Source organism: Bufo gargarizans, chromosome 3, assembly GCF_014858855.1.
Source record: "Bufo gargarizans isolate SCDJY-AF-19 chromosome 3, ASM1485885v1, whole genome shotgun sequence".
NCBI classification, from domain to species: Eukaryota; Metazoa; Chordata; class Amphibia; order Anura; family Bufonidae; genus Bufo; species Bufo gargarizans.
This window is the reverse complement of record NC_058082.1, coordinates 499,309,494-499,332,816: the sequence shown is the minus strand read 5'-3', so window position 1 is coordinate 499,332,816 and position 23,323 is coordinate 499,309,494. Positions and strand designations below refer to the sequence as shown.

General features: G+C 42.0%; 2 protein-coding genes across 2 annotated transcripts in view; one reads left to right on the top strand and one right to left on the bottom strand.

Moving 5' to 3' along the window:
• SMYD4 (SET and MYND domain containing 4) overlaps nt 1-5,013 on the top strand; it is a 95,422-nt gene extending 90,409 nt beyond the window's left edge. Inside the window, exons 7-11 of the mRNA XM_044283880.1 lie at nt 209-366; nt 488-620; nt 2,190-2,306; nt 2,381-2,504; nt 3,250-5,013. Of these exons, the coding sequence (XP_044139815.1) occupies nt 209-366; nt 488-620; nt 2,190-2,306; nt 2,381-2,504; nt 3,250-3,403 (686 nt within the window). The 3' untranslated portion in view covers nt 3,404-5,013. The remainder of the gene's footprint in view (nt 1-208; nt 367-487; nt 621-2,189; nt 2,307-2,380; nt 2,505-3,249) is intronic.
• The window catches only part of SERPINF1 (serpin family F member 1), a 61,004-nt gene continuing 41,370 nt past the window's right edge, over nt 3,690-23,323 (bottom strand). Inside the window, exons 4-8 of the mRNA XM_044283881.1 lie at nt 22,946-23,101; nt 20,582-20,785; nt 17,046-17,188; nt 9,224-9,434; nt 3,690-7,334 (exon numbers count right to left, since the gene is read on the bottom strand). Of these exons, the coding sequence (XP_044139816.1) occupies nt 7,072-7,334; nt 9,224-9,434; nt 17,046-17,188; nt 20,582-20,785; nt 22,946-23,101 (977 nt within the window). The 3' untranslated portion in view covers nt 3,690-7,071. The remainder of the gene's footprint in view (nt 7,335-9,223; nt 9,435-17,045; nt 17,189-20,581; nt 20,786-22,945; nt 23,102-23,323) is intronic.

Here is a 23,323-nt window from a genome sequence, read left to right as displayed (position 1 = left end):
TTTATAATACATTTTATTTTAAAAAGCCGAACTACTATTTGTGGTATACTTTATCCAATAGCACATTATGGTGGATGTTTTCAAGTTCACTAAAACAGAAGCATCTATTGTGGGCAGCCACAATCCATGTGACAATCTTGGATGCATCATTAATAGAGTATTGCAAGAAGTCCATACACCAAATTCTTTTTTCTTCTTCGTCTTCTAGGGCCGCACAAATTGCGAGCAAATGTTGAAAAAAGGCAAAAGTTGCTGAAGGATCAGTATTTTTTTGCTTGCCAGTGCGAGGCTTGTACTCAAGAGCAGGTGTTAACGAATGACACCATCCATGATTTCTGTTGTCCCAAATGCCATTCCTTGCTAAAGGTGACATGTTTTATGTCTAGTAACAGTTGAGCTATATGGAATTTAAGGTGGTGGTGTGTATGTGAGATATATATATATATATATATATATATTATGCTTAGGTGTTTCTCTTCTCCCTAAGGGTGAAGATGAGCTGCACTGTGTTAATCAATTCTGTGCACATTGTCTGAAAAGAGAGAAGGTTTCGCTTCGTCTGCAGAATCTTCAGCTTGCTGTTCATAAGGCTCGGGAGCAATTGCAGAGCAACCATTTAGGTGACTATACGATAGCACGATGTTAGTGCACATTTGGAAGCATGAAATGTCTAGGAGCGCCTCACGCTGCAGAGTGATTCTGAGCATGTGAACTAGCTCCATTAATTTGGGAAAATCCAAGGCAGGCAGGTAAATGCTAAATACCGCTAGCATCAAGCATTTAGTTGAGGGCAGTAAAAACTTTTTGGGTAGATGTGAGCTTTTTCTTGTGTCAATAGAATGGATTTGGGTGGAGAAACCTGTGAAAATTGAAAAGGAGTCATCTCCTCAGACTGCGGCCCCCACAGCGATCAGATGATCACCTACCACCCTTGCCAAACAGCTGGTTTTGCCAGGGTCCACCATGCATTTTCTCCTGAAGTGAGCACTACAAGTGACAGTGGTACTACATGGCAGCCATTCAAATGAATAGCCATCCTTGCAACGCACGGATATATCAAGTCCACCAGACTGTGAACACTCATACAGAGCTGCTGTCTTTTCTGGTTCATAGAGTGGGGAACCTCTACCCCCTGTGATGATCCTGCTCCCCAATACACCATACAGATAGGGGTTGTCTTCATCAGGCAATCTATTTAAAGTGGTTGGCCACTTTCTGGTTATTGTTGACCAAAGTGTATATAAGATGATTATATGGCACTTACTAATATAGCCTATGTTGAAATTCTGCACCATTTTCTGTATTTTATAAGGTACACAACGTCTTTTGTGCTGTCCACACAGCGATCTTGTCTATAAAATGGCTGCTGACGGAGAGTCATGTGACCAGACAAATCACCTCCATGTGATGTCTCCTCAATCTAAACACACTGCACCTGCACTAAACTCCAAACAGAACAAGTGCAGATGGTGGGGCAGTGTATCTGAAGGGAGGAGACATCACATGGAGGCGATTTTCCATCAGCAGCCATTTTATGGACAAGATCTCTGTGTGCACAGCACAAATGACGTTGTGTACCTTTATGAAATACAGAAAATGGTGCAGAATTTCAACATAGGCTATATTAGTAAGTGCCATACAATCATCTTATATACACTTTAAGGGAACCCTCCATGAAAAACTTATATCCTGAGGGGTGGGGACAATGCCCAAGTCTTTCAGAAAGGCATAACACAGCAGAGTAGTTTTTCCTGGAGTTTCCTTTTAGTTCCCAGCAATGCATTTGTCGCTTTGTAGTTTTTCAAGAAATAATTATTTATTTCATTCCAACCTTCAATTAAAATGACTGACAAGACCTTTAGCCGTGATGGCTAACCTCCGGCACTCCAGCTGTAGTGAAACTACGACTCCCAGCATTCTCCATTCATTTCTATGGAGTTCTGAGAACAGGCAAGCAAGTGTGCCTCTTGGGAGTCATAGTTTTACCAAAGCTGGCGTACCGGAGGTTAGCAATCACAGCCTTAGGGCATATACCACTTTGGCTCTCACATTCAAGAGTCCTAAGGGATGTGACAGAAAGGCACATACTGTATATAAAAGCAGTGTTTGGTATTATCATGAGATATACCAGCCAGTCCATGCTTGTTGTGCCCAATATCACGTCTTTTTTTTTTTTTTTTCATCTTCAGAGGCAGCAATAAGGATGCTGATGTCTTGTTTATCAGAAGGCAAAGAATTTCTCTCTCAGAATCACATGCTGTTTGGAGAGATCTTTGATCAGCTTGCTCAGGCCGAGGCCTCAAAAGGTATATATTTTTTGAAGAATAACTGAATACGATATGAACCTTTCAAATCTCACTTCATGAACTATGCTTGACAGGCGACTGGGCTGCGGCAGCAGGGCATCTTAAAAAAAGTATTCAGCTGGTGAGTCAACGGTATGGTCCATCCAGCATGGAATTAGGACATGAACTTTTCAAGTTGGCCCAGATTTTATTTAATGGGTAAGCTAATTCCATATTCATTTTTTTTTTTTTTTTTTTAAGAGAATCTGTGGTCATGGAGAACCCCCACTCCCTCCCCACAAAAGTATTGTAATGGCTGGTTAGCTCCGACACAGATTCAGAATACAGTGTGTCATTTGTATTTTTCTACTTAATTGCATTCCCCCTGCAGTAAGTCACAGAGGTGACCTGTGCTCTGAGATATAATGGCGAGGAGGTTCTTCAGCATACAGATCCTTTCTTTGCAGGCTTAGGGCTCACGCACACAACCTTTGGCTGTTTTGTAGTCCACAAATTGCGAATCCATGAAACACTGATACCGGCCATGTGTATTCCACATTTTGCAGAATGGAACGGCTGTCCCCTAATAGAACAGTCCTATCCTGGTCAGTAATGCAGACAATAATAGGACATGTTCTATAATTTTGCAGATGGCACGGAACGGACATCCGGGTGTGGACAGTACACAGAGTGCTGTCTGCATCTTTTGCGGCCCCATTGAAGTGAATAGGTCCGCATCCGACTAGATCCGATGCGGACCAAAAATACGTTTGTGTGCATGAGCCCTTATTGTGGAGGAATGTAATTGAGTAGACATGTTCTGAATCTGTCTTTTGAGCTATCCAGCCATTACTGTAGTTTAGAGGGGGTCCTGTGTTCACAGATTCCCTGTATGTCTGTAGTCCTATATTTTGAGTTTATCATCAATGAAGTGTAAAGTCTCTATACACATCCTGTTTTGTAGACGTGAAGTAGATGATGCTATGGGTGTTATTCTGAGAGCACAGGACATTCTGTCAGTGCACTATGGACCGGACAACAGCATGGTGCAAGAGCTGCAAGAAATGAGGACATGTCTACTGGAGCTTTCTAGGATGAGCTCTGTATGGGAGAAATGATTTCAAATGATCTACCGAAAGCTTGTGGTTCTTCTTGTTTTCCCATACTTCACAAAAAACAGTACTTTTATGTGATTGCATCTCTCAGCACTTGTGAACTCCCTGGACACACTTGCAATTAACGTATCTTTGTGAAGCAACTGCTTAGGGAGCGTTCCTGACTAATTAGACTTGTTACACATTCTGTGGATGGTGCTATTCCCTTCGCATGAATTATTTTTATAACGTGAATAACTCCACGACTGGGTTAATTTTCTATTAAAGCAATGAAACAGAGGAGACATGATTCCTGAGCAATAAGTAAATCAGACTTTATTGCATTGGATTGCTCTAGCATATAGCAGTGGGTAAGAGTTCAGCTGAGACCTCACCAGTATATAACAGAACACCAGGTAGGGTTTCCTGGGATGTACATAGGTCTAATATTTCATGGAATTATTATTTTTTCCTTTGGAATGAGTCGCTCCTAATTTAAACATCAAGCACTATATAAGAAGATACAGGGGTAAAATAAGACATTCAATTTGATACATGTTCATAATAATGTCTTACGCTTCATGATGTAATTTCATACATTGGTGGCATATCGCTAGGATATGCCACCAAGGTCAGGTTCTGGGACACACACACCTGTCTCCAGGATGGACCCCCCAAAGTGAATGAGAACACAGCACGTGCATGGTGCGCTCTCTTTTCACTTCTATGTGAGTCGGGAAAATAGCCGTGCAAGCGAGCATTACTGTTTTCTGGAACTCCCATAGGAGCAAATGGAGAGCATACTGCGCAGTCGCAGCCACCCTTCATTCACCTCTATGAGACTGCTGGAAATAGCTGGGCCTGTGCTCCGTCATTTTCATAACTCCCATCGGGAGCCTGTTTTGGAGATAGGAGCGGGTCCAAGAGGTGGCATTTCCTAGTGATGGGTGTATGAGAAGAGACAACCCCTTTAAGTGATAATAAAGTATTACCAACAAGCACTGTTAGAACATCTACATAGACCACTGTCATGCAAAAAGTTAAATTTTGGTACTGGGCTGTCTTCTCTTCTAGAAATGAAGCCAGTCTGGAATCCTCGTAGTATTATGCCTTGTTCACACGTCAGTGTTTTCCATCAGTGATTGTGAGCCAAAACCAGAATTGGAGCCTCCACAGAAATAAGGTATAAGGGAAAGATCTGCACCTGTTCTGTGTTTAGAGCCGCGCCTGGTTTTGGCTCAAAATTACTGATGTGAAAATTAGGCATTATATGAATGCAGCCTTACTTGGTGACCATACAAGTAAAACATGGATGGACGAGTAAGGCTGGGTGATAGATGGCGTGGCTGCAGGATGTAACTGTGGAATTGGAGAACCGATGGGAAATCGAGCAATAGTCTATCCTGAAGATCTTCTTGGACTATGGTTCTTGGAGAAATATGAAACCATCATCGATACGTCTCCTGTTGACTTTCTGGCGACCGCGAACCCGGGACTCAGGGTGAGGGGAGGTTGGGAGAGGGAGGGTTTGTGTTTTCCCTTTTTTTTGGGTTGTTTGCATAAAATCTTATTGAAAATTAATAAAAAAAGATTTGATAAAAAAAAAAAAGCATGGATGGACTGGGTCCGCAAGAGCAGAATACTCAACGGCTCTCTGCTCTGAATCAGAAATTATCTTTTCATAGCGTTACAACTCTCTTAACGGCATATATTAAAATATTTTATGTATTGAGGAATTTAATTTTTTATATCATTGCACTTTTTTGCTTCAGCAACAAAACTTAGCTTTTTTTTTTTTTTTTTGTCAATGATCATATATGACCCTAATTTTAGCTGGAAATATCCTTTTCCAAAGCAACAAATCTCGAAATTGGATGCCAGAGCCTATGCTTTATTCCCGGAAGAGATTTAGAAAACACTGCCTCTGCAAACAGCCTGGTAATACCACAGCAAAATCATCAAAGCACTTATTAGGACAAGAAGTATACACATTATAGTATACGTTATTTGAAAATTGATTTCTACACTCATGGCATAGATATTTAGGAGACATTCACGTCATTAATGTGAATATCTGGCCCTTTAATCTATAAAATAGGGTCACTATTCTGTGCTGGGTAATTTCTAATTTAGACCGCCATATGTCCTGCATAGATATACATTTAGAAGATAACTTGCCGACTGCTTGCAGTCACCAATAGGGCGAGCTTGCTGCATAATGGTATAAATTAAAGGGACTATCCAATATCTAAAATATCCACCCCCAATGCCCGGGGCCCCTGTATGGATTATACTTACCTACTCCTCAGCACCCACGTAGCTCCAGATCCCTGCAGGGCCGCAACTGCTTCTCCCCATCGCTCGGATCAAAACATCTGGCGACAGGGGCGGGGGCAAACCAATAGCAGGCTGTGACGGTGACCAGCAAGGATCCGGAGCCACGCGGGTGCCGGGGAGCAGGTAAGTATAATCTATACAATGGGCCCGAGCATTGGGGGGTATTTTAGATATTGGGTAACCCCTTTAAACTTGATAATAACACTGGGGAAATGTATCAAGACTGCCATTCCACACAACACTTTTGATGTAGTTTGCGGTGAAGAGAGACCAGCTAAGAGCTGCCGTAGATATCTGCTATTATTTACACCAATTTATTTTCTAACTTATAGTAATATAATGTAAAGCCAGCTCACCAGCGCGATATGTAGGCCTGCAGCCCAGGTGCTCAGATGTCGTCCTGCCAAACCTATGACTAAGGGCTCATTCAGACGGCCGTATGCTGTCCGCAAAAATGTGGATGCGTTTTTTTTTGCGTATTGGATACTGTCCCATTAACTTCTATGGGGCCCTTTCTTCCATTGCACGGCTCAGCAAAACAAATGAAACATGTCTTATACTTGTCAGTGAAAATCAGGACATGGCCCTATTGACGTCTATGGATCATCGAAAAAAACGGAATGTAATCCGCATTTTTGTGGACAGCATACTGCCGTCTGAATGAGCCCTAAAGATTCAGCCTGTCTCTGGTGGTATTCTATGGATACCACCACCATTATAAAAATCAAAGTTTTTACTCAAAACGCTGGATGAATCTTTCCCTTACTAAATAAATGATAGTAAATCTGTTGAGCTGTGGGAGGCCATGCCCATGAAGTGACGAGAAGTGTAAAAAGTTGCAAATTATAGCCCCGACTTTTTATTTATTTTTTACACCATTTTTGTGGTGTAAAACCATTGATAAATCTGCCCCATTGTGCAGTAAGATCCCAAACGCCCCCTAGTGGCAGCTGCAGTCAGACAATGTGTTTTCCTTTCAATATACTTTATGTCTATGCTAGGGAGTCAGAGTCTGTATCAGAAAGTGGAGCACCAACTGCTAGAAAAATACAGTAAGAGAACCTAGCACAGAATTTTAGACCTATGAACAAGATATTGATTAATGGGGTAGATTTGCTATAAATGTAAAAGTCCGAACAGTAACTATATTTTCCATGTTGAAACAAAAGTGAGCGGCAAGTACTGATAGTTTAGCACCATATTTGTATTCAGATTTTTATAAATTTGGAGAAAAAAAATCTGGAATAGATATAAGGAGTTGGAGTTGAACTTTTTCTTTGGCATAAGATGGCACGAATAATCATAATGACATTAACGGAGTCCAGAATTTAAAAAAACAATTGGAGACATGGTTATTAACCGGTAATTTCTTTAGGATTCATCACTTTTCCAATGAACAGGAGTGCACCGTTGCTGTCGGATCGGAGAACAAACAGGAATGGATGGTCCAGGTGAAATTCCAGCGGGAAATGTTGGCGAGCCTGGATGTCCACTGTTGGTGGATTTTCCGCTCCATCTTCATTCAGTTCCAGGATGGCCTTGTGCACAACATGCGTGAGCTTCAATGACTTTGAAGAGATCTTACTGAAGTCCGGACTTTGGAAGAGAGGCTGAAGTTCTGAAAGAACAACATACATTGCATTAAGCGTGCTCATGAAGCCATCTTTATATAAAGTGACTTACATGCTAGCCTTTGACAGACAACCTCTTGTAACACCTTTTACAACATATCCATGTGATTTTATTAACCTACAGAGGTAAATCCTTACTTGGTTTCATATTTGTGTCAGTATGTTGTCCATATGTTCAGGACAACCCCTGCCCCTTTAGGGCAGAGCTGCACAATGTACTTTGGTATGATGGCCACATTGTCATATAGAACAACTCCCAAGAGCAGCACCAAAAAAAGGGGCATTACCATCTGACACATTTATGGCATATCAAGAGTGCATGTTCCACTTCCAAGACTCATACATGTCATGGGAATTGAGGTCCCCTTCTTCCCAATCAGTACACCAGAGCGGAGGAGATTGTACCTACATGTGGTTCCCCCCACATGAAGATCATAGGTGTAACAGAAGGTGAGCTTTTTTTTTCTTTCTCCCTGGCTGTGATTGGATCGCGGCACAGCCAGGGAGAAGGAGACGCCCATTGAGAAACCCTGGCGTCTCCTCCTCCCTGTGCCGATGCTCAGTATTCACATACTGGGCGGGAAAACAGCGTTTGTGTATTTTATTTTATTTTTTTTGCATTTTAATGCTGAAAAAAAAATAAAAACTTTGAAAAAAAAATAGTTTATTTTTTTCATCACCATATTCTGATCCCTATAACTTTTTTGTAGTTATGTCTACGGAGCTGTGTATGGGCTCATTTTTTGCTGAGCAATCTGTACTTTTAGTCAAAGTGTGCGACTTTTACATTTTTGGGGGGGAGGAGGTAAAGGGACAAAAATGGCAAATTGTCCATTTAGAATTATTTTTACACTATGTCATATTTTAATAGTATGGTAATTTTCTGACGCGGCGATGCCTGTGATGATTATTTTTTATTTTTTTTGCTGTTACAGGTGTGGCTCCCACATCTGCACTGCTCAGATGCCGTGGTCCCGTTTTAGACGCTGGTCTTAATAAAGCCCTGCACTGGCGGTGGATCTGCCGGAGTTATGAAGAGGCGCCGGCCTCGACATCATTTCGGCGCATCCACTGCCGCTTGTAAATGTAAAACGTCTTCCTTGCTGTCTTACATTTAGACTATTTTCTACACCTAAAACAGGTGTAGAAAATGGTAAATGAGACTGGCCTGCCTCGTCATAAATTAGGCACATCTGTGACAGTCCTTGTGCCAAAACTGGGCTGGCGTAGTTTTTCGCTAAGATTTACGCCAGTTTCCAGACGTAAATGTTAGTAAATTTGCCGAGGGCCGTACTTCAGCCATGCAAATATATAATACTAAATATTCTTGCGTGGCTGGTTAGAAAAGGGGACTTGCGACTATTTTACGCCTAAAATAGTCGCAAGTCCCTTAGTAAATGTCCCCCGTTGACTTCAGTGGGATAAAAAAAAAATATTTGTTGCTTTTTTAGCTTGAAATGAATGGTACTCCACAAGTTGAAATCCAACCTGTAAGGCTACATTCACACGTCCGTATAATGGGTCCGCATCTGTTCCGCAAATTGCGGAACGGGTGCGAACCCATTCATTCTCTATGGGGCAGGAATGGATGCAGTGAGCACACTATGTGCTCTCCGCATCTGCATTTCCGGAGCGCGGCCCTGAACTTCCGGTCCGCAGCTCTGGAAAAAATAGAACCTGTCCTATTCTTTTCCGCAATTGCAGACAAGAATAGGCATTTCTATGGGGGTGCCAGCCGGGTTTCTGTTGGAGAGTCGTCGGTCAGACCCCATAGACAGCTCTTTTCAGTAACGTTCTAGCACTCAAGGAGCCAAATACACTCTAATCTTTTACTTTAGCATGCAGAAGTATAAAATAAAAAGAAGTGAAAACATACTCATCTCCTTAAGAGTGTCTGTGAGTTCAGCAGCGTAGTTCACCTTCAGCTTTGGTATGCTTAGTGTTATGGTGACTGACTGCAATGCTCGATCTATGTCATGTACAAACTCCGATGTCAGACCTTCTTCAATTAATGTCAGGTTCTCGGTGAATTTGAGAGGGAGAAAATACATGATGCTGACTCCCCCAGTGAGTGGAAGCTGGACAATCTAGGATAAGAGCACAAATGGAATTATTATTACACAGCAATTGATGACTCAATTTATTCCGGAAAAAGGGAAACTGGCCAAAATTGACTTAATGGAGGAGTTCAATCACAACTACAGTAATTCAAGGGAAAGGTAAATCAGGTACCCATAGCAAACCATGTTCCAGTCACCAAAAGGTTGGAATCTAGCTGGTTGCTATGGGAAACTCAACTTTTTACTTTTCAGAGATACAGGGCTATTTCCAGAATTCCTATAGAAATGAATGTAGCGGCCGTACTCATGCCAGACCGCAAGCTCAGTTCATTTCAGTTTGAAAACGCAAGAAAAACTATAGGTATGTGGTATTGTTGTAATCGTACGGACCCGGAGAATAAAAGTAACAAGACAGTTTTACCACATAGGAAACAGTGTAAAACAAAAAAAAATCCATAAAGCTGTGGCAGAATGTTTTTGGTTTTTTCAATAATTCCACCAACCATTTGAAAAAAAAAATTCCGCTTCCTACCACATTGTAAATGGTGCCATTAGAAAGTGCATCTTGTCTCAAAAAATAAAGCCCTTATATGACTTTGTGAATTAATTAAAAAAAAAAAGGTATGGCTTAGGGAGGGCTGGGATAAAAAATAAAAATAAATATGAAAATCACCTAGTCTTGAAAGGGTTAAAGTCCAAAATAGGCAAGTCACTAAAAGGCTGATAATAGTCAAGCGATTTAAGACCGCTATGAACTTCACATGCAAGTCTCAGTCGTCTTGTGCTTTACAGTTGTAAATAAGGCCGTGGGTCACACGAGGTAATTTTCAATATCCATTGTTTCTCATAAAGGCAATTTACATTATACTTAGTTTTTACGGTTGCCGGGAATTTTTTATCATGTGCTAATATATTTTTTTCACATATTTTGTGATTTGACAACCACGCAATGTCTTGTTATTTACTGCGCAGTAGATGTAGAATAAAAGCCTACAAAATATGTTGCACACCCGCTGGCTGTAAGAAATGATTCCGTGCAAAAATGAAATATTGGGTACATTTTTGTGCTGCATAAATAGCTGCCGAGAGAATTACTTCCTAGAACATATTTGGGTAATTATCATTTGATTACAAGAAATCTAGAATCGTTTATTCTTTGGTAAATGTGAATAAATAGTGTTTTAGTTCTTTTATGCCTCCAAGCAGTCTGCTCATATACACCAAGGAGATGCCTGCGAATTGCTGATGTAAAGAGTGTTACTTCTCACTGTGATAGTGTTTTAATCAGTTAATGCAACAGCGGCATAAAATAATGTGTGTCACATTGTTCTGGAGACAAAGTAACAGAAGGATTCAAGAACATTTTTCCAGTAGCTGTACTCTTATTTCTGTGCTAAAGGCGAGGTATCCTATTTGCTAGTGGCAGGACTTGCTGTTCTGGAAAAGTTGGCGAGTAGACCGATGCAATAGAAGAAAGGATTTACTATAACTTTCACCAGAAACTGGTGCAAGTTATACCTGAACTCTACCCAAGCCCCTAGACCAGCATCTGGTAACTTATTAATAAATTAGGCACATCTCACACCAGCTCATGGAGATCAAGACTGGCAAATGGGTACACCAGTTTTGATAAATGGCCCTCCCTGTGTTTCTAGTGCTTTATTCCTCAGTATTTAGTGTTTCAGGGGGCTGTATTAGATTAGATAACGTGGTCGGTATTTTTTTTTAAACAGCTCCACTATTATCTATTGGTTGTGTGTGGTACTACATCTCAACCCATTCAAGTGAATAGTTCTAAGCCGCCATTCCAGATTCTGACTATGGACAATAATGTTTTTAGATGGATTTCAGAACACTTAAAGTGTTTAGTGTCCATGTTTGCTCCCTGATGACCCAGTCCCTGTTGTCAGGTTTGCATGAGAATTTCAGGGTCCAAAGGGTCTATGCTTTTAAGCTAAAATAGAAGTAGATCCTTAGCACAGAACACATCTTTTTTGAATCCAGTCCTCATTTTACACAGAAAATGGATGAAAACGACTGCACTGCAGTGTCGATAAGGCCTAATGAGGTTTCTAGTTCCCCCCCTTTCTCACCTGGCTTAATGCACTCTGCAGAGTCCTGTATACAAAGCTTGCACGGAGCCGTACAGACTTCAGTAGGATCCGTATTAGGGCTTATGCACACAACTGCAATTTTTTTGCGGTCTACGAATTGCGGATCTGCAAAACATGGATGCCAGCCGTGCAATTTGCGGAACAGGTGGCCCATATTAGAAAAGTCTATTCTAGTCCGCAAAACAGACAATAATAGGACGTGTTCTATTTTTTATTTTTGCAGGGCCACGGAACGGAGCAACTGATGTGGACAACACATGGTGTGCTGTCTGCATCTTTTGTGACCCCATTGCAGTGACTGGGTCCACATCCGAGCTGATGCGGACCCAAACAGTCGTATGCATGAGCCCTGAGTGTCGCAATTCCCGGGCCGAATGAGGATCTCATAACCCAGACATGCATGAATGCTGTAAGGTTGGGTCAGTAAACCCACAGCTGAGCAGGAATTGTGACCGTAAGGCCCCTTTCACACGGGCGAGATTTCCGTGCGGGTGCGATGCGTGAGTTGAACGCATTGCACCCGCACTGAATCCTGACCCATTCATTTCTATGGGGCTGTTCACATGAGCGGTGATTTTCACGCAACACTTATGCGTTGCGTGAAAATCGCAGCATGTTCTATATTCTGCGTTTTTCACGTAACGCAGGTCCCATAGAAATGAATGGGGTTGCGTGAAAATCGCAAGCATCCGCAAGCAAGTGCGGATGCGGTGCGATTTCCACGCATGGGTTCTAGGTGACAGTCTATTCACTGTATTATTTTCCCTTATAACATGGTTATAAGGGAAAATAATAGCATTCTGACTACAGAATGCTTAGTATAATAGTGCTGGGAGGGTTAAAAAAAAATAAAAAAGTTAACTCACCTTATCCCCATGATCGCCTAGTTCCCGGTCGGTCTCTTCTTTAGCTGTGACTAAAGGACCTGTGGTGATGTCAGATCACATGCTCCATCACCATGGTGATGGACCATGTGATTGGAGCATGTGATCTGACATCACCAAAGGTCATTCAGCCCAAGCCCACAGCTAAAGAAGAGACCGACCGGGAACTACACGATCATGGGGATAAGGTGAGTTAACGTTTTTATTATTTTTTTAACGCTTCCAGCGCTATTATACTAAGCATTCTGTATTCAGAATGCTATTATTTTCCCTTATAACCATGTTATAAGGGAAAATAATAGAATCTACAGAACATCAATCCCAAGCCCGAACTTCTTTGAAGAAGTTCGGGTTTGGGTACCAAACATGCGCGATTTTTCTCACGCGAGTGCAAAACGCATGACAATGTTTTGCACTCGCGCGGAAAAATCGCGGGTGTTTCCGCAACGCACCCGCACATTTTTCCGCAACGCCCGTGTGAAACCAGCCTAATAGGCTGGGTTCACACGGGCGTGACGGATTGGCTCAGGATGCGTTCAGGGTGCGTTCAGTGAAACTCGCACTATTTTGCAAGCAAGTTCAGTCAGTTTTGTCTGTGATTGCGTTTAGTTGTTCAGTTTTTTCCGCGCGGGTGCAATGCGTTTTGATGCATTTTTCACGCGCGTGATAAAAAACTGAAGGTTTACAAACAACATCTCTTAGCAACCATCAGTGAAAAACGCATCGCACCCGCACTTGCTTGCGGATGCAATGCGTTTTTCACGCAGCCCCTTTCACTTCTATTGGGCCAGGGCTGCGTGAAAAACGCAGAATATAGAACATGCTGCGATTTTCACGCAACGCAGAACTGATGCATGAAAAACAACACTCATGTACACAGACCCATTGAAATGAATGGGTCAGGATTCAGTGCGGGTGCTATGCGTTCACGTCACTCATTGCACACGCGCGGAAAACTCGCTCGTGTGAAAGGGACCATACAGAGGTTAAAATATGTCCACATTTTGGCTATCTGATTTAACCCTTATTGTGAATTGCATTACTGCTATATTTACTATACAAAAAAGTTTGATGTTCTCTGTCAACAATTTGATCAAGTTGTGTGGGTCCATATGCCAACAACAAAACAACCTCTTCACATTGAGCCTACAGTAACAGGTTTACTTCTCCAGGGCCTAGGCCTACAAAATAAATTCAGGGCAATATACGGTAGGATCCAGATACACTCTACTGTAATTAAAAGCCTTGGACAGATGGGTTGCAGTGCACAGCCCAAATGGAGGTAGACAGGAGGAAGTTTGTTTTGTAAGCTTAGGCCCAGGAGGGGTGCGTCTGATAGTGTAGGTTCCCGTCTGAAGAGGTCACCTTGTTAAGGCCAGAAGACAAGATTGGAGCATAGCCATGAAAAGAGTCAAGGGTCAGAACCAGGAGTAGAACAACAGGGTCAAAAAAGGAGTCAAAATCAGAGTTACAACAGACAAGGAACCAGGATTGGGTATGAACCTCCATCAACAGAAGGAAGCTGAAGTCATCTTTAAAAAGCACTTTTCTTAACATGTCTGTTTTAGCAACTACTTGCATGCCTCTTGTAATAGCAATTTTGTAACATCTATTCTTATGACTCTATGATGTGCCATTCCTTTATTATTCCTGCTAGAAGTTATGAATTAATTACAATGAACAATTCTACAATGAAGTTCGAGACGGGTGTTATCAGATCGGTTGTCCATGCACAGTCTGACATTATCAAATCAGTGCTACCAATGTCTGCCTGTTAGCCCCAGGTAACTTGTAAAACCCATCTGGACCTTCATTGCAAACTGCTATCAATTCATTCATGACTCCTATCAGGAATAATAAAAGAATGGCACAACATGGAGTCATAAGAACATATGTCCCAGAATTGTTATGGGTCCCCTTTAAATAGGCCACCAGGAGGAAGAGACATCATTTCCTCTTATCTCCTTGTCATGCGGACAGAAGGAGATCTGAAGCCCAATCCAGCAAGGTAAGGCCCCATTCACACGTCCGCAAAAGGGTCCGCAACGGGTGCCGACCCATTCATTCTCTATGGGCCCGGACGTGAAGCAGAGCGCACACAATGTCCACAGCACACAATGTCCACACACTTCCGGTCCACAGCTCTGCAAAAGATAGAACATGTCCTATTCTTGTCCGCAGCTGCAGACAAGAATAGGCATTTTTATAGGGGGTGCCGGCCGAGTGTGTTGTGGATCTGCAATTTGCGAGTCCGCAACACACCACGGACGTGTGAACGGACCCTTAGAGTAGAAAACAGGAGTCATCTCTGGAGTGGTGGAAGTATGTGATGGCCTAGCAACTGGAGAGTAGTAACCCTATTACAGCACTGTAAAGAGCAGAGCTGTAATACAACAATGTGCCTGATCCGACAGTATTACTACAAGAATATTCTCTTAAAATATACAACAGCTTGCTTTTTCCATGTGTTTTATATATATATATATATATATAAGGATCTTGTTGGGAGTCGTACAGTACAATCAGTTCATTGTTTGCAGTAGATTTGTTTGCTATCCACCACCTACAATGAGTGAATTTCAGTGAATCAGGATTGTCAAGAAAGGCAGATTATTATTTTGCTTCGGAGATTTTAATGGAAATGGTAGAAGCACATGCTGATGGATGGCTAGCAGCTTTTTGTATCTTAGTTAAAACTTCAGGAAGTTTTTAACAGTTGTAGGTACAATGTGGTTCTCAAAAATGTAGTAAAACTAAACAAGGGGCATTTAAAAAAACAAATGTACTCGCCTGTATAATGACCCACCATTGTGGTCCCTGATGTTCTAATCCCATCTGGGCATGAAGCGGTTGTTCCCAATGACTGGCTTCAGCAGTGACATAATGTTCATACACATGTAACTACTGGGGCCAGTGATTGGCTGTGGCAGTCACAGAACTATGAACATGACATCGTCTGTACAGGCCCATTAGGGATTGGAGCAGTGGCGCAGGACATTCATTTTAGCTCAGTTGAACAAAGCTAATGAAAATGACTAAAATAGTATTGTGTCCTATTCCTACTCTCCCCACTCTGCCCTGGTGCATGTGCTGATATTCTTCTTCTGTATGGCAGTTCTCTATTGATTGCTATGGAGGGCTGCTGTTCAACTGATGCATGGCAGTCTGTGTCACTTGCATGAAAAACCTGTGCTATGGCCATAATCAGGCAGGATTATTGTATAATATTCGTATATTCATTTACATCTAGTTACACCTTTCATGTAGTGTTGATGGTCTGGAATAGCTGTCATAACTCTGTCATAAATGAAAACATCATGTTAATTTGAACAGAACACAACTCTGAGGCCTGTTGTGGATGGTGCTTAAAGAGGTATTCTTACTTAAAGTGTAACTGTCATTATATTTTTATTCTTGTTATGTGTAGGGGCAGTGATACTGAACGTTTTTGTAATATACTTTAATTACTAAAATCGTATATATTTCTATTAGAAAAATAGCTCTAAAGTGGCCCATTTTGAGCCTTAGCAATGCTCCTCTGTTTACATTACTCGGTCAGTGTCTCCACAGTTATGTAAACAGAAGACAGAGGAGCGTTGCTAAGGCTCAAAATGGGTCATTTTAGAGGTAGAAATGCCTCTGTAAAGCCAGTCTCACATACCTTCACATGACCATCCTTCTGAGTAGCAAAGCAGTGCCTTATTATCAGAGTATTTATTGTTTGTGAGGACAAGTATTTACAGCACTACTATACACCTTCAGGCATAAAGCAACTGTAAATATCTGTGAAAGGAATCATGGGAACTGTAGTACTTCACAGCAAACCCTGGCAGCATGAAAACAACTGTGTTGCACAGAGCTGGGCAGGATACTAAAAATGAAAAATAGGTATTTTGGTGGCATAATTTGGTAGGCATTCAGTACAATTTAGGTACTTTTGTGGGTTTTAGAAGCTCAAAAGCCACTTTAAACTCTTACAGACGTGGCCAAGTTTTTAACTTTTAGGCGTTTTCATCTTTGCATGCCGAAAGCTATAATGTAGGTGGTAAATCTCAACAGTGCAAGTGGTAATGAACCAAAAGGGTTACTACTCTATTTTACGATGTCCTGTTACCCTCATGGTCAGTGTTTGAATGTCTTTCATCATTCAGCAGGACAATGCTCTGGATCATACTAATACAGAATCAGAAAATTGTAAGATCTGTGTTATAGGGATTAGATGACACGATCACAAGATCTGAACTGTCGTGTGAGGAGGGTCCATGTATGGTTAGGTAAAAACTATATAGCAGTTCCGACCTTTTTGAAGAAATGCATCCTGTAAATAGTCAATTTTATTATATATTGATAAAGAAGCAGCAATCCTTTCAAAAACAGGCATTTCATAGCGGATTCCACACTTGTGTGCTGTACGTGCAGCAGTTTTTTGGCAGCCTTTCTCCTCATTTTATGCAGCCAGTCATCATCACAAGGTACTAGAGGGAGATCATGAAGGACATAAGACAAGCAACTGGTGTAGTGTACGCATTAATTGGAAGATAACGGCATGATTTAAGGAGGAAAGGAGCTGAAGCAGCATTAGGAGTCTGAGTACTACTCCCCAGTGAATTTCTAAAAGATAGAGCAGGTACTTTTCTCACCTTGCAGTTAAAATCGGAGTCTAGGCCATATCTCACATGGATGTTGCTCGCTGACATCATTGGAACTGAAACAGATGTCTGCTCATCTATGTAGAAATCACGCATGGTGGTTTGACCGGGGTTAAATTTGTGGATCCACTGTCCTGTCATAAATTTCAAAAAACATTATGACCATGCCAACCCAGTCGGAGAACAATAAGCACAATGTTTACATAGTGATGAGATGAAGAAGAGAAAGAGGTTATATAGGTTTATCCACAGGATAGACCATTAATATTATATTAGTGGGGTCCAACTCTCGGAAACTCCACAAGCAGTTGTTTGAAGGAGTGGTGGCTCTCATTCAAGCCTCTTAATTCTTTACATCAGTCCATAAGTGTAATACTATGCCCTGCATCCACATAAGTAGCAGGCGTGCAAACCAATATAAAGCATGAAGAAGCTGCAGCACTTCCATGAGAGCCACAAGCCGTTCAAACAGCTAATTGTGGGGGTGCCAAGAGTCAGATCTCCACCAATATGATATTGATGGCCTATCCTGATGGTAGGCCACTAATATTCTGAACTCAGAAAACCCCTTACAATGAGCCATTAATTAAAACTAATGAAGAGTACCTTTGTAATAAACTAAAGCAGCCATGTATATCAATAATATAAAAATGAAAATAAAAAGCGATCCAAATCGGCTCCCCCCCCCCCCCAAAAAAAAATAAATGCATAAACAGTTAACCAAATACTTAGTGTGGATAATAATACCATTGTTACAGTCTAATGTACATAGTTGTATGCATAGTCCTATAACACTTAAAGGGCATCTGTCAGCAGATTTGTACCTATGAAACTGGCTGACCTGTTACATGTGCTCTTGGCAGCTGAAGGCATCTGTGTTGGTGCCATGTTCATATGTGCCCGCATAGCTGAGAAAAAGGATATTTTAATATATGCAAATGAGCCTGTAGGAGTAAGGAGCCATTACTTCTAGAGGCTCTGCTCTCTCTGCAACTGCTGCGCCCTTGCCACTTTGATTGACAGGGCCAGGTGTGATGATGTTTTCACTGCCTGGCTCTGTCAGGCCGGGGTAGTTGCAGAGAGAGCAGTCTCTAGGTGTAATGGCGACGCCCCTGTTGCTCCTAGAGGCTTATTTGCTCATAGTAAAACATCATTGTTCTCAGCGATGCGGACACATATGAACATGTGGCCAACACAGATGTCACATGTAACAGGTCAGCCAGTTTCACAGGTACAAATCTGCTGACAGATGCCCATTAAGTTAGCAGAAAAATAGATCTTAATATTAGGAATCGACCGATTATCGGTTTTACCAATATTATCGGCCGATATTCAGGATTTTGAACGTTAACGGTATCTATTTTGCCCGTATTCCGATAACGTATGGAGAACAAGGATTGCACTGCTGACAGCGCTCTCCGTATTCCCTCAGCAGCACAGGGGAGGAGGAAGCAGTGTCTCCCTCCCCCTGTGCGGCTTCTGCCGCTGCCACCAATGAGAGGAGGGAGGACAAGAGGAGGAGAGGGGCTGTGGCCACTGCGCCACCAATGATGTTAACTAACTTCAACAGGAGGCGGGAGCTGGCTGCAGAATCACATAGCCGGCTCCCGACCTCTATGAGTGGTAGCTGCGATCCGCGGCAGTTAACCCCTCAGGTGCGGCAGCCGGCTATGTGATTCTGCAGCCAGCTCCCGCCTCCTGTATATGAATTAATGAGAGAGTTATCTTCATTGGTGGCGCAGTGCGCCCCCCCAAGCCACAGTATTAAAACATTGGTGGCGCAGTGTGCCCCCCCAACCCCAGTATTAAAGACATTGGTGGCGCAGTGCACCCCCCCACCCAGGCCCCCCAGTATTAATCATTGGTGGCAGTGGCCACAGGGTTCCCTCTCCCCTCCTCCTCAGTGGCAGTTCCGATCAGAGCCCAGGCAGTGTAATCCTGGGGCTCCGATTGGTTACCATGGCAGCCAGGACGCTATTGAAGCCCTGGCTGCCATAGTTAGGTCCCTTGCTGCTGTGTGCTCAAAGCACAGGGCAGCAGGGATAGTGTGAAGTCCTATTCACCCTGATAGATCTCTATCAGGGTGAATAGGACAAGGGTTCTGGTCCCTAAGGGGGCTAAAAGTTAGTAAAAGAAAAAAGTTAAAAAAAAACACCAAAATATTAAGTATAAGTGAAAAAGAAAGATTTACAAAAAAAATAAACTACACGTTAACAATAAACATTCATTTTCAGCAGATTTGTGTAGGAATTTATTTTATATTTTTATGAAAATTCACAGAATTTCTGTATAAATTATTGGCTATCGGCCTAAAAGGTCAGAGATTATCGGCATAGGCTCTAAAAAAAATCTATATCGGTTGATCCCTACTTAATATACACCCACAAGAGGGTTTGTGTGTTACATCTGGAATATGGACTGTTAAACCCAGGTACAGTATATGTGTCTGACTCTGTCTGGCCTTAATAACGGATTGTCTCTTTGAACGTTACAGTACCATCCCTTTTCCCCCGTCACCCCCATAATGAGTCTTGTGGCAGGATCGGCAAGAAGCACATGAACTGAGCGCAGCCATTTCACCAATTTAAATATAAGACCATTTTTGAACTACACACTGGCCTCCTGACTCCTCTTCTGTGTCACTCCCCATTGCATTGCATACCTCGCTCCCCTTGATAACTGATGTTCACATCTCCATTCCTATTTCATGTTTCTGCTCAGTTATAGGGACAGAACCATGAAAATAGCGGGAACATGGCATCCAGCAAATGACGGGAACGGCGCCCAATGGAACCTATTGACTGTAATGGGGTCTGTCAGGTTTCTCTCATACAATCATTTTACCAGACAAAATAGTGCGGCATATTTTGCCATACTTTTTTTTATGGAATCTGCTTCCGAGGTTCTAACGGCCCCACCAACCCAGATGTGAACGCGGCCTAATCACCTCTTTGCTTATCCGGCACTATTCACCCCTGGTACCACATCTGTATTTTTCTTACCATGTTTCTTTTCCCATCGCCTGTATACTATTCCCAGTAAGTTGTAGCCACTGCATTCTTTTATTACTTCTATTTAAGCTGATTTCCCTGCTGATTCATTTTATAAAATATTTTTTTCGTTCACAGAGCCAGTTAAAAAATAACATTCTGGCTGCTTACAGCTGCCACCAGAGGGCGCTCACAACATATGGATGAAAGCATCTACTGAAATTATGGGAGCTCTGTAAGTACATATGCGTTCAGCTCCCCCTAATGTTACTGTAGAAACAATATAAAAGTTCTGCAGGGGGAATATTAACCCAGCAATCTCGTCCTTCTTTACATTCAAGACAAAATTTATGTAAGTACTCAATTTATTCACCGTCTACTTTTTCAAAAATGGGATAAAAAGGGATATGCTGTACAATGCTTTTGTGATGAAAATCATCTCTGATTATCTTACTAACTGCATCTGACATAACACATTGACAATGCTGTTTTGCTTCTACAATTCTGGACTTGGTCACTGCTGGTTTTTACATTTACCTTTAAAATATGCAGCCCCAAGCAGAAGGACACTAATGCCTGAAGGCACTTCTGGGAAGAACTTCACTACTTTGCCGTTGGTATTCTTCTGCACAAAATCATTGGCTTCTGACAGATCAAGGCGAGTATTTCCTGACAGAACTCTGGGCTTATTCCCATAGAACTTCTCCAACTGATTCACAAACTCGATACGCATCCTCAGCCCTGAAAACCAGAATACATGCACCTTCACATTAGCAACAAATATTAGAAGATCCGCAGAAACTAAAGATGAAAGCTTTAATATTGTGACCTAACCTGTGCATGGAGGCACACAGAATCCCTTCAGTTCCATGCTGTGGGTCCATATTGGTGTTTATTTAATCAATTCTAACAAATCAGGGCTTCTTCACTTGTGATGGTTGTCCCCGCAAGCAGTGGCGTACATAGAGAAATAAGGGCCCCATAGTGAGGATCAAACCAGGACCCCCCACACATGACTAAACCCATTTCAATGACCCTTGGGCCAATTTTTTCCACTGCCTCATATGTTAAAAGTTTTTCCTTTAGAGGGTAGAGTACTGACCAAGTTTTAACCCCCCAGTAGAAGAGGAGATGATCCCAACTGGGCCCCATAGCAGTCGCATGGTCTGCCACTATGGCAGTTATGCAGGTGAAGAAGCGCCCACCTGCCGCAGGATTGATAAGTCCGGACTTTTAGGCAGCTCTGACAATTTCCGGCCTGTGCCAAGCTCTGATTAGCAGGGCAAGGCCACGGGCTCTGCTTCGGCTTTGAAGCAGCATCTGTGTAGGTGCCACACCTTCCTAGATGTAACTATAAACAAGTTATGGGGTTCAGAATATGGTAATGAAAACTTTGGAAAAATAATAAATTTCAGTATTAACCCCTGGACCACATCTGCAGTATATGTATGGCAGATGTCATAACTTCAAAGAACGAGTGGCAGTCACCAGGTGTCTGCTGTTTCACACAGCAGACACCTGGGCTAATCTCAGCAATAACGCCAATCGCAGATGACTAACCCCTCAAATGCCACAAAATCTGAGCTCTGAAAACACGGAAGCGCTGCTATCTCAGGGCTGGAAGAGCTCCCCCTAGCAACATTTGGAGGAGCCATTCATTCACTGCATCAGCCACAGTCCCCCAGAAGGATCTGAGGCTGCCTTTGGAAGGGCTTCATAGGAACATGGCAAATTTCTCATAGACTTCAATGGTAATGCACTGGAGTCTATAAGAGGAGTGACTTGATGATCGCATATTTAAAGGGGTTGTCTCACTTCAGTTAGTGGCATTTATCATGTAGAGAATACAAGGCACTTACTAATGTATTGTGATTGTACATATTGCTTCCTTTGCTGGCTGGATTCATTTTTCTATCACATTATACACTGCTCTTTTCCATGGTTACAGATCACCCTGCAATCCATCAGTGGTGGTGGTACTTGCACAATATAGGAAAAAGCACTAGCCTATGTGTGCTCCCGTGTTTTGTGCCACCAGAGAGGCTGACCCTTTATCCTATAGTGTGCAAGCACGACCACCACTGCTGGATTGCAGGGTGGTCTGTAACCATGGAAACGAACAGTATATAATGTAATGAAAAAAATTAATCCAGCCAGCAAAGGAGGCAATATGGATAATAACAATACATTAGTAAGTGCATTGTATTAACTTCCTCTACATGATAAATGCAACTTACTGAAGTGAGACAACCCCTTTAAGTTCCCTAGATAAAACTGTGATGGATTTGTGTTTTTTTTTTTTTTTTTTTACCAATTCCGCCATATTTGGGATGTTTTTAAAGTTTTCCACTACATTGTATGCAATACTAAACGGTACATTAGAAAGTCCAACTTATCCTGCAAAAAAATTAAAAGTTATGGCTCTGGGAATGCAGGGAGTAAAAAATGAAAACGGAAAATTGTCCAGGGTTAAGGGGAAGGAAGGGGTTAATGCACGCTTTCTTCTTCCAGTAGACACCAACTAGAGTTTATATAACATTCATAAAACAGCATGGGCTGTGTCTAATACTATGGTTCAGCCTCTATTCACTTCAATAGGGATGAGCTGCACCACCAGACATAACCCATCGACAAGTCAAGCTGTTTCTGGAAAAAAAAACTCTTTTGTAATCTGGTACAGCCCCTTTAACTACCTGAACCTTGATGATGGACATGTTGTTTTCTAATGCTTCCCACCTTCTGATGTGCTGACTGGCTTTGGTTCCACTACTGTATTTATAATATAGCAATATGACATTTGTGTTGCCTTTACTCTTAGCTCCTTGCATCTAGCTGCTGAACATTTACAGAGGACTGCTAGTATTCACTATTGAGGGGTATAAGTGAAATGACTGTGTTTACTTCTCTCCAGCATGACACGGGATATGCTTTTCAGCCCATTCGGGTTTGAAGAAAGGTTTTCCAGCAGTTCTTTATAAGTGGTGTGGATATCTGCATCATTAAGAAGGTCATAGTAAAGGGACCGTTGTATTAAGGATTCAGTCCGCTGTCCGCCTCCTGAAAATTACAAAAAACTGTTAATATATTTATTTGTTTTACCTAAATTGAGGTAACAGCTTTATCAAATCCTTATTTATTTATTGTTAGTTCTGTAGCTCTTTGCCATGGGTCGGGAAAAGCTTGGTAACACCCTGAGGATTTCCAAGGCACTAAAATTTGAACCTTCTTATATATGTACATTACCAATTCTCCTACATTTCCCCACTGCTGTTCCTTGTT